This window comes from Cheilinus undulatus, linkage group 22 (genome assembly GCF_018320785.1).
Source record: "Cheilinus undulatus linkage group 22, ASM1832078v1, whole genome shotgun sequence".
NCBI classification, from domain to species: Eukaryota; Metazoa; Chordata; class Actinopteri; order Labriformes; family Labridae; genus Cheilinus; species Cheilinus undulatus.
This window is the reverse complement of record NC_054886.1, coordinates 15,728,032-15,740,339: the sequence shown is the minus strand read 5'-3', so window position 1 is coordinate 15,740,339 and position 12,308 is coordinate 15,728,032. Positions and strand designations below refer to the sequence as shown.

The 12,308-nt window shown below is 40.2% G+C and overlaps 1 protein-coding gene across 1 annotated transcript in view; it reads left to right on the top strand.

Annotated features, from left to right (window-relative positions):
* Positions 1 to 8,787, top strand: part of nat8l (N-acetyltransferase 8-like) — a 29,665-nt gene extending 20,878 nt beyond the window's left edge. Inside the window, exon 3 of the mRNA XM_041778882.1 lies at positions 2,123 to 8,787. Coding sequence (XP_041634816.1) covers positions 2,123 to 2,490 — 368 coding nt within the window. The 3' untranslated portion in view covers positions 2,491 to 8,787. The remainder of the gene's footprint in view (positions 1 to 2,122) is intronic.
* The last annotated feature ends 3,521 nt before the right edge of the window (positions 8,788 to 12,308 follow it).

The window sequence follows — 12,308 nt, the reverse complement described above, 5'->3', positions numbered from 1 at the left end:
GGTAAATATTTTGGAACCTGAATGAAAAAAACCCATTCAGATTAAAGACAAAACAAACATGTTTAAAAGCTTATCATTACAGAAGGACACACATGCATACATCTTATTTTACTCCATTTTCCCAAGACTGCATGGAAATTTGGTTATTTCATGAGACTCTTCCTTGTTGTCTTGGGAAAACCATGCTGTGTTATCCAAAGAAAAGGAGATTAAAAATGGAAAGCTCCAGACATAAGCTGAAATTTACTTGTAATCAAAGGAAAAACAAATAAATACATTTCAGTCAGGACTACTTTGACAAGAAACACATATGATTTGTGGCTATATGTATTTCTTTATTAAAAGTTATTATTAGAATTTATTGCTGTTATTTATAATTTGGCAGTGTGGCTGTTCTTGGATTCCCCTGCCCTTTAACAAGCCTATGTGGAAAGCATCAAGCAGGGACAGCACATGTTCCTGCTCTTCCAATGACAATAAGGAAAGCCTAAGACCAGTAAGAAAGCTGCAAAACTCCCAGAGCAGGGCATGCATCAGTGACAACAGGATGACATTAAGTCAGATATAGCATAAAGGAGGAGCTGGGGTGGAGGAGGGTTGCAAAAGCAGTCTGTAGAGAGAGCGGCAGAGCATAGCCTGGCAAGCCTAGTTTTAATAAGGCAGGATGAGAGTGATTAGCCAATAGCAGCTGGCATTAGCTGATGAGGGCTTGTGTGAGATCAGCTGATCTTGATTAAAGCAGTGCTTGACACATGACCTGCCTGAACTTATGCTATATGCTCAATTTATAAATTTACCCTATGTCCACTTAGGTTTCTGCATATAGAATTTCTGCCATATATTTTTCCTGGCACGCATTTGCGACCCACTGGAAAGAGCTTCATGACCCACTTTTGGGTCCCAACCCACCAGTTGAGAACCACTGTCTTAAACCACATCTGTGCGCAGTCTGAGCTATTGGATATCAATCTGTCTTCTGGAAGCATCCACACCTAGCACTGCAGATGGCCACTTGGTATTCAAATGCCCACAACTGATGTTAATCCGTGTTAATCCAAGGTCTAAATGGGGTCTTAATGTCTGATTGTGCTATGTCAATGCATTTTTACATTTTTTGGCCTCCCTGGGTTGTACTGAAACAAAATAATTAATTCCTGCAACACAATTTTGAACTTAGAGATGCTAAAGCATCTATAACAAATCAATCAAAACCTTTTCTGTCTCGCACTTGGAATGATTTGCTGCTTCGCTACACTGTGAGCCCTGAGTGACCGCTCTGTCATGCCTGCGCTTTTAATCAGCAGTGTTTCCCTGAGCTGCTAATGCCATTAAGCACCAGTCAGACACTGGTCTCTGCCCTCCTCGTTCATCTTCCCCTCTTCTCTCTCCATCCTCTCACAGCGTTTAAGCCATTAGGACATGATGCAATGCACTGCTAATGGAAAGACAGGCTGTTCATTTTGGTTTGACTTTCTGGAGCCAAACTCTTTCACTCAATTGCCCCTGTCCTTCCAATTTGTCTGTTACCCGTCCATTCGACCAATTAAGAGTTTGTTTTTGGAGGTGGGTGCTAATAAATAGGCCAGGTGTCATTTGTGCTCCATTATGATAATGCTTTAATTTCTGGACAGTAACAAGAGTTTAAAAAAGGGAATATGATTTAAAAGAGGGTCTTTGGCTTCACGGTGTATTAAAGCTGTTACTTTTTATTATCTCTAAACCCACTTCAGCAGAGTGGCTTTGTTTAGTATAAAGACAAGAAACTGGTAGGAAACTGCTGGCTTTGCTCTGTGATCTGTCTTCAGGCAGCTCTAAAGCTTATCAAGTTCATGTTAAGACATGTCAGTTATTCCTAAACGTATAGTAATTCTCCATTTTGACTAAGGGTTAAAAATGTGCTGTATAAGCCAATTTGTGCCCACTTGGCAGAACCAAGCTAGCTGTTTCCACCTGTTTCCAATTATTGTGCTAAGCTATGCTAATTGGCTGAGTTCCAGTTAGATTTTTAAAGAAGAGACAAGAGAAAAATGTCGATCTTCTAATCAGAAGATCAGTATCTTGTTTATCTTGTAGGATCTTACAGCTCAGCCTCAACCTGATTTATCCTCTCATGTTCTGCCAGGCTCCTGTTTCTGGGTGGCAGTGCTCGATGGACGTGTGGTGGGGATCGTGGCGGCGCAAGGTCGTGAGGATGACAACACGGTCGAGTTGCGGCGCATGTCGGTGGACTCCCACTACCGCGGCAAAGGCATCGCAAAGGCCCTGGGTCGTCGTGTTTTGGAGTTCGCTGTGCGTAACAACTACGCCGCCGTGGTCCTCGGCACGACGGCTGTCAAGTTGGCCGCCCACAAGCTGTATGAGTCGCTGGGCTTCCGCCGAACGGGCCAGAGCGAGGATTACAGGCTCCCCGGCATGAGCCGCTCGCCGCTGGAGAGGCTCTTCTTCCAGATCCGCTACAGCCGCTACCGCCTGCAGCTCCGCGAGGAGTGAGAGGTGACAGAGAGAGGGAGAGAGAGATGGAGATGGAGAGAGAGAGGGACAGAGAGAGAGAGCAACGACCCTCCTTCACCTGAGAGCCCCCGACCGCATCCTCTCCTCTTGACAGCTTTTATTTATTTTGTGTCATTAGTGATAACTTCGAGTACTTAACACTTCGACTACTTCACCTTTAAAGTCACTAACGTTTTCATCACTATTATGATTTTGTTGCTGTTGTTTTTGTGTTATACATTTATAAATAAGAGTTTGTTTCTTTTATCTTGATTTTCTTAGCTATTTTTTGGTACCTTACCCCTCCCCTTTCATTGTGGGAGAAAATTAAATCAGCTTTTAAAGACACCATCTTACTGACACCCTGACTAGGTACCCTCTCGAGCCCCTTTGGTTTTATATTCATTCGACTCTGATCAATACTCCCCTTCATTACTTCTCCCCAGCACCCTTTTTGACCCTCCCCCATTACCTCAAGCCTGACCCTCCCATTTTCCTAAATCCCTCACAAAAATTCAACAGCCAGGTTTAGTCGCAGTGAAAGGAGACATCATTTTTCAGCAGGGGTGAATAGGACGGAGCAATGGACAGGTCAGGAGGCCCAAATATGGCTTCCGGGTGAGCAACACGAACAAAACCTGACTTTGATGTTCACACTCTTTTCAGAAAAGCTCGTTATTGCTTTCTGTGTATGCATCTTTGGCTGCTCACACAGAAAAACCATGTCATTTGGCTGTTTTCCAGTCTCTCAAGACACCATATTGAAGCACAGCAAGAGTGTGTTACTGACCCCCACAGTGTGAGAGAAGGATGGCAGGATGGTTACCGGAAATGTGCTGTGTTTCCTGCATCCTGATGGATTTGAATCAACACAGCGCATCTTCCTAAAACACCCTGTGCTCCTTCTTCCTCATCAGATCTCTCCTTCCTCTCTATTGCCTCCTATCCTCCGTTTATCGCTGCTTTTTGCTCTCAAATGCTGAGGAGAGGGTCCCTGATTGGTTGAGGTGACAGGAGGGAGGAACTTTCTCGCTGACAGATCCTGAGAAACAATATAGCTGCATGTCAGAGCTTGTCTGTTTGTGTGTGACTGTTCAGAGTGTATGTGTGAGTGTTGAGGCAGTGGTCCGACATACGACCAGTCCAGACACATGTACGATGAACAACTAACCTTTTTTAATTTGTGTGAAGGCGCACACTTTTCTTGCTAAAAGTTAAGTATTATCTTTCTATGTGTACTTAATAACTGTTTACTGATTTAGGAAAGATAAATTATAACATTTTGAACATGTTTACTATTTGACTGACAATTAGTAATTTTATAAACACATATTACCACATTGTAATATGCAAATTTTACTGTCAAAAGTAGGAAAAACACAAAATAGCTGCACCTGACACTACATATACAAAATCCAGGTTATTGGGGAACAGCTTGGTAAAACATAAAAGCAATACCTGCAAACCAACAGTACATAACTGAGCACAAATAGTAACTAATTATTTAAACTAATGTATTGGCATGAGTGTCCCCCCGTCCTTCATGTATTTATATTGTGTACACAGCGGAAAACTCATGTAGCGAACAAACGTTTCTCCCATATCACCCCCTCTCCATCTCCATCCTTTGACCATACAACCAGCAGTAGATTCTGTCATCCATGATTCTGAGCCTAAGTTGTGTCATCATGAATCATTCTTTGTAAAAGTTGAAGCAAAACACAAACAAAAAAATCACATAAAATTTAAAAAATGTAAAAAAAAAAAAGTGAATACAATTGTAATCATCATGAAGTTAGCGATGACCCTCCTCTGCCTTGCCATTCTTTCCTCCCTGCAAAACTCTCCCAACCCCCCATTCATGAATCTGTCTGCAACCCTGGGCTAGACCCCAAACCCTCCATTTGAACCCTGCGCACCCTCAACTGAGCTTTGACCTTCCCTTTCCCAGGCTGCACCCATTCCCCCACCCATCTCTGCATGCGCCGCAGAGCCTTGCTGCACTGCTTTTATTATTCCATTTAAAGCTTGTTGGACCAACCCCAAACCCTACCCTGATGTCATCCAGGCAGCTTTGAAAAGTGCTGGTTTGAGTTAGACGACATGCTCTTGTATGCAGATGATGAGTGTATTTGTGTAAGCTTACCTGCCTGGATGGCATCATGCCTGCCAGCAAACCAACTGTAGAATGCAAAAAGCAATGCAAGTGTGGCATGCCTCTGTACCCGGTGTGTGTACGGTGCCTGCCCTGGAAAAGTGTAGAAAACAATTTATAAATATAATATATAAATATATATATATTATAAAAAGAAAATAAGCTTCTGTTTATAGATGAACATATTAAAGAAATGTGTGTTTCTTTATATGGAAAAAAGAAAACTTGTACCATTTGCATGAAATGTGACTTTGAATGCAAATATAACTTTTAGGGGAGAAACTCCTAGCACATGGCATACAGTGGAACCATAGACTTGTAATTTTATATTTCTTTTATTATTTTATATTTCTTTTGTTATTTTAATCCTCTGGAGTCAAGACAAAGTGTGAACCTGACACGAGCCAGTGCTCCTCAATCTTTGCAAACTCTCATTGAGATGAAAAGCTTTGCCAAATTTTAAAAAGTTCAATGCTATTTGGATTCATCGATCATTGGCTGGTGGAGTTAGTTTCTTTCTTTTCAGTAAGAATGAGGCCTTCTTCTATTAAACCAGCTTGGGGAAAGGTTCCCAAAACCTTGAAGATCATCAATGGGCATTTGACAAATCACACGATAAAAAAAACATTTCTGTGTAGTGCAGAGTGCAAAAATAAACAATCTTATTTTCACTAAATGCCAAGTTTATTATATGCAGATAAAGGATACAAATTGTTACTGTCCAATGGTTAGACTTTTATTAAGGCTTCAGTGATATTAGCAGTGTTGTCAAACAGCCAGTGTCAGAATAAAGCAACAATCACCTATTATTTTGCATTTAACTCCAGATAACAATTTCTACATTAACTTAGTACAAAAAGTTAGTACATTTGTGTTTGATATATTATTTCTTTATTATAACAACGCTTCTTTACATCTTATACCATTGGAAAGCTTGTTTATTTCACTTTTAAATGGTACCACATTTGTAGGGAGCATGTATTTGTGGGATGAGCAGCAGAGCTGAGTATGTGGGTTGCACCCATGAAACATTTGCCAAATTTCTCTGCAATGCCAAACAGCTTATACTGCCATTGACTCTTTTTTGGTGGATTGGATGATTTGAGTCTGAAGAAACAAGACATATTGGCAATTTAATAGTTTATTCATCAAACAAACAGGAGCCTCAGTGTGGAAAGACCACAAACAGCCACAACAGCCTGGCACCTCCTCCTCATACTGGTCACCAGCCTGGTCACACAATGCTGTGGGATGACATCCTATTCTTCAACCAGCATTTGTCACAAGTCAGCCAGTGAGGTTGTGTTGGTCTCTCTGGCATGAACAGCACACCCAAGCTGATCCCAGAAGTGTTCAGTGGGGTTGAGGTCAGGACTGCTGGCAGGCCATTCCATCCTTTCCACTCCCAGGTTCTGGAGGTAGGCTCTGATAAACCCCGCTCTGTGGGGGTGTCATCTTGGAGGATAGAGTCCAGTCCCAGACTGTAGAGATATAGGATTACTGCTGGTCGCAGAATGTCATCTCGATATCTCTCTGCATTGAGATTGTGGAATAATGCCCCTAGAGGTACCAGAATTTCTAAACAAGACTCAGTAACAACAGCAAAATGAACTGTTTGGCACTGGTAGAAAAGATCTGGCACATTTTTCTATGGGCGCAAACCACATACTCAGCTCTGCTGCTCATTCCACAAATGTGTGATCCTTACAAATGTGGCACTATTTATAAGGGACATAAACGTCTTTAAAACAGTATAAGATTTATTGCCAAGAAGCACTGTTACAACAAGGAAATAATCTACCAAACACAAATTTCCTCACGTTTTGTGTTAAGTTTAGATTTATTTAAAGGTATACGCTACATAAGCTGATGCAGCAATTGGAATACCAAACATTGATATGAGTAGGATTTTAGATCCTCAGGTTTGACTTTTTGTAGGCTACCAGCTTGTCTTTTGGACCAAACGTATCCACATTTGGGCCATAAATAAAGTAGTGTCAGGATGCCAAATTTGACTACAACTTTATGTTTTTTCATTTAAGGAGGTACATACCAAAGGCTGTATTTAATAAGTTGATTTAGCCACATTGGAGTCATCCATTGCTTTGAACATATTGCCAACTTATTCATGGAACCAAAAGAGATCATATTTAGGTGATTGGTCTCTTGAATACTTCACAGTGCCAATCACAAGTAGCCATGGCCCAAAGTGAAGCCAAGATTACCTTTGAATTTACACTAAATGGGACCATCATATACAAAATTAACCTTGAAGAAGACTGAAATCTATCAACAAAGGCAAAATGTTAATGAAGTTAAAAAGAAGCCAAAGTTGAGATGCCTTTTAAAAAAGCATTGGCTTCACATTTGAAACTAAAAGGATACGTCCACTTCTTTTACACAGTCTATAGTATAACCTCACGATGGAAAAAGTTGACAAAAGACGTAAGATGCCAGTTTAGGTCAGGTTCAAAGGTACGTACCTCCACCTTGAACCTTTTTGTTACACCATGTCCAAGGAGGTTTATCTCCTAATGAGTTTTTTTGTCTTTTAATTTAATGGTACGCAATTTTCTCTATAAAAAAATCACATGTAAAAGCAAGACACAAATGCACTACAAACATCACAGTATTTTACAAGAGAAAGAAGATAAGAAATGCATCAGATATTTTTTGGGAGCGAGGGGGAGGATGTTTCTTGACTTTTTGATGCATCTGCTTTGAACTTTGAGAGTCAAAAAAGGGCCTGATTATATTTGCACCATACACCACTGACATACAGAAACTATAAACCATCTTTTAAAACTTGATGCTGCAGTTATGAAATATAGCTGTCAGTGTAATTGAAGCTTTAGATGTCTTCACAAAACAGCAGAGAAACATTTGGAGTATTTCAGGATGTAAATCAGTATGTGAAGGTTCTCCCTGTATAATTCTATCAGACCTGGGTGAGGTGTGACGGGGAGTGGGGTTGTAAAAATAACCGCTGGTCTGGGGCTTGTGTACGAATGTGAAGTCTGTCAATTCTGAGCCATTTCTACTGCTGCCAATGTTAGTTTGTTGCCAGATGAAATTTAAGACACCCCTTTTTTGTTTGTTTTCCTTTTAGGGGGAGAATTAAGTGTCAGTAAAAGAACATAACCTGAACAATATCATTCAAAACGCCTTCGCTAAGGCCTTATGCACTGGAAACAAGCGCTGGAGTTCAAATATCTTGTGGACTGCATGGCTGCGGGTAGCTAAAGAGTGATTTTGAATTGTAAAGATGAAGTGCACTGACTTAAATGCATTTATTTCTAGTCTGAGCAATGTCTGTTTTCTACTTCATGTGAATGCTATGCCCTGTACTCTCACCTCCCACTGAAACTGGTGACGCATACTTCATGTTAGAATGTAGTAATTAAACCGTATGCAACTTCTACCAGAGTGTAAATGAAACCTTTCCTTTCCTTGGAAATGTTCTGCCGATGTACAATCCAAAAAAAAAAAAAAAAAAAAAAAAAAAAGAAGACTCTTTCATTTGTTTTTCTGTGATTTGCTTGAGTGTGAGTGTGCTGTCCTGTTGGTTGAGGTTTGAGAAGGTATGCTGCATAGAGGCCTCTAAAGACGGAGGAGGCTCTTTTAGTTGAGAGTGCTTTACAACCCAAAAATGATCATCTGATGCCCGAGCGGAGGCTGCAGAAAGCCAAAGCTTCAACTTCAGCTCAAGTTTAATGTGGAATTTCTTGAGGTTAAACTAGCCAAATGGTTAAAATGTCATAATCAGTATTTCATTCAGTTTATTGGTGTTGAAATCGCACAAATGTACAGATCCTGTGGGTGTGCTGTGTTACTCTGATGGTGTGCGAACACTCACAGGCATGAATGTAAACTGCCAAGATTTATGGTCTTAGAAAGATTTTGTTTTAAATCTTTCCTGTTTGCTTGTTTTACTTTGTGAATGAGACAGTCGATAAGGAGGTTAAAAAATGGCTTTTTGTTCTTTAATTAAGCAACTTAACCACTACATTAGCTGTTAGACATGTTGTGTGATTGTAAATAGCTATACATATTGTTACTATATGATTTTACTGCAACCTGTCATCTTTGCTGGATTTAACCAACCCGCTGGAGTTCATTTTTTGTCTCAGAAGATGGCTGTCGTCTGGAATGTTCCACCTAACGAGGAGGGCGAGGGGTGAGGGAGGAATGTGTCACATTGGCAGTTAAAAGCGGGGGCTGTAAAGGGTGGGAGGAGGAGGAGGAGGAGGTCTGCGGCCACAGAGCTCCAAAGCATGGACTCCCTCTCTCTCTCTACCTCTGGTGAGGACTTTGCTCTGCTGTGGCGAAATACAGAAGGACTCACTTTGGACTGAGGCCACAGGTGCCAAGAACACATAAGCACTTGTAGCACAACTGTGTCTTGTTTTGCTATTACGGTACAGATAGTTTTGATTTTTTTACATTTCCTATGAAGAATATGGATTAAAGTTTCTCTTTCTCCTGTATTATGGATTGTATGTATTGTAGGCGTATATACAAAACATAATGTTTAATTAGCACTAAAACCCATGGCTGTTTTTGGAGGGGAAAATTTGCCAAAGGTGACAGTAATTGCTGCATTTTTATCCCTTATGTGGCTGTTTTTTATTCAACACAATCCTGTACTTTCTTGGTATTATTCAACAAAAATCCTGCCCACGTGCCATCTAATTAAGCAATAATCACAAAAACCGAGGAAAAGCCCCAAATATAACACACTATCAGTGATTATTTTACAAAAGAAATGCTGCATTGATGTTAAATCCCTTAAACTGTACCTATTAGTGCCAGTGATCACAGTATTGGCATTGCAACTCATGATATCCAAGCCTGAAGGGTGTTTGATTGTAAAATGTTAGTTTTTTTGTATTTTTCTTTACAAAAAGGTGTGAAGGATGTGCTTTTTTAAAGTTGAAGTAAACAAGTGTACCTCTGCATATTTGTACAGATATCAATAGGAAACAAGACAGGGGTGATGGATGCTAAAGAGTGAACAGTTCTAGCAGACAGGTCTAAAAAACACGGTGGTGTAGCCGCACTCTGAAAGCCAAATCTGCTGTTAACTCTTGGGCTTTTATCTAGCCACAAAGACTTCCTGTCAAACTCACTGAGACACGCACTGCAACTTCACAACCACTACTCTGATCGACAAATTCAAAAACATGCTGCAGCTGCCAGTATTGCAACTCTTAACCATGTTGACTTTTCTTACAAGCGAGATTCAAAGTCTCTTTTTGAATCTCTGTAAAGTTGTAAAGTATATTTTACTGTAAATAGCATCTGGGGGTCATTTTTACTCCTTTTGTAACAGGATTTAAAATATATAAAGTTATATTTTAAAGATATTACAAGCACTAATGAAGAGATTCTACAGTAATGCAGGTGTCTTCATCTGTATTACCTCATGACAATCCCATACTGACTAGCAGCTGCTGCTTTCAGAGGCTACAGTGCACGCCATCTTTCGCGCCACCTGTCTGCTTGAACTCTCACGTCGTCAGAGAGAGCCTTGAAGATGGCAGCAGCAGCAGCTCTGTTAGAGTGGAGCTATCTATCTAACAGAAAGCTGCTGCTACGCAAAGGGAGGCTCTCTCTGCCCTGGAGGCCTGTCCTGGCTGTTGTCTGTTGCTACGATACCGACCCACACAAAGCACAGCAGGGGAGTGATATGCAGACGCACTGTGGAGAGGCAGACGGGTCAACCAGTCAGCCACGGTGGAGGAAAGGAAGGAGAGATTGATGGAGGAGATGGATGGATTTCAGGGGGGAGGGAGTTAAAATGTAATTGAGGGAATTTGGGAAACAGGGGGCACTTGAGGGGGAATTGTTCGTTTATGGTTAGGGATTCGAAAGTTTAGGCCTCATGATTCTGAGCAAGGTTGACAAAATTTGTGATACTTTTTCAATACCATGTATTTTAAAATGATACAACCGCTATTATGTTAATAGGGGAAAGCGTTGAAAGTGACAGAACGTTGAAAAACTACATCAAATTCACACTCTCCTCCACAGTGTCAAAAACATAACATAATGGTAATTGGCAAGATTTCTCATTTTAAATTAACACTCAGTTGGCTCTTAACTACACCAACCCTTGTTTTAAATAGCCAATAACTGAAGGCAAACTGAAAAAAAAGTTTCTCTTCAGAAGAACTGAAAAAATTCATTTTTGTGTTGTGATCAAAAAAGGCATGAAACACTTGATACATAACATTCTCTTTTTTTTTTACAACACCTGCAGCAGGTCACACATATAAAAAAGGGATGTTAAATAACCAGTGTTCTGTCATTTAAAAACATGGAAATGGACATTTCTAGTAAAAAAAAAACAAAACAAAAACAAACAAACAAACAAAATTTAAAATGAAACAACAGTTTTTGGTTTGTTTGATTCACAGTTCAATACAAAATGCCTTAAAGGGCCAGTGGCACATTTTTTCCATGTATGAGAAAAGGCTCAATTTGGGCGCCTAAGACTGGCATTTCAATTCCTGTGGTATTGAAGCAGATATTAACATCTTCTCATTTTTACTTGTATATCAAAATTTTAAATTCTAGTTTCGAGACAAGTCAGAGTAAAAAGTGCCTGGGTTACAGAACAAAACAAAGAGATAGTTTTCTTGTAAAGTGAAAAGGTGAAGCTTGGTGTGGCGATTTAGCAAATAAATCCAGAGAGAGAGAGAGAGAGAGAATAAGAAGAAAAAAAAGGCATGTCCTAGGTTTGAAGCTGTTGGTACAACCACTCTGCTCGACCTCAGTGAGCCTGCAGTGACAACCTGGTTTCTATCTGGGGTCCGTTAGCTTTCAGTTCCCTTTCTGCTGTTCCTTTGAAAGCCTGCTGTTTTACCACACTGGGGAATATTATCATTATTGTGATTATTAACCTTTTTTTTATACTGACAACTGGAACACTGTATAGATGTAAAGATGGCATTTCTCTGCATTATGGCGATGATTGAAACATGGCTGTACATATACTGTATCGATTAAAAAATGATGATGCATCAAGCTTTTATATGTCGCATCAGTATGATGTTTTTTTTTTTCATCAAAGAGTGAAAGAAGGAAAGGGAGACACACAGTGGGAATAATGTGAGATAAATAATATTAAAGCATATGTGTCAGCCGTGTTGATGTGTCCCACAGGGTCTACATACACGTCTCACAGTCGCCATGGCAGCACAGGGAAGCTCATGCTGTTGCCCTTGACAACAGCAGTCTTCAGAGGGACCCTCAGGCATGGGTGCCTGTGAAAGACACAGGTTATAACAGTTTAGACAAAACTCACTTAAAGCTCTTGTGAAAAGATTTAAGCAGGAAATGAAACACAGCTGATACCTCCACATGAGCTAAAGAAGTAAACTAGATCATCAGTATAAAGATTGATTATGTAGCTATAATAAGAAACTGCTATTGTTTACAGAGATTTTCAATGCGTGATAAATTTGACTGTTACGATAAAACAGAAGGAAATTTGGTGCTAAAAATGTCATTAGCACAGTTACAAGACAGAAAAATGAGACATAAAATCCCTAGTAGACCCAGTTCCTGAATCTGCTTGTTTTACAGTTCTCCAGTGGTTGCACTCATACCTGTTGCATGGGTAACTTTTCTTCCAACACTTTTCTCTTCCAGTCAACTT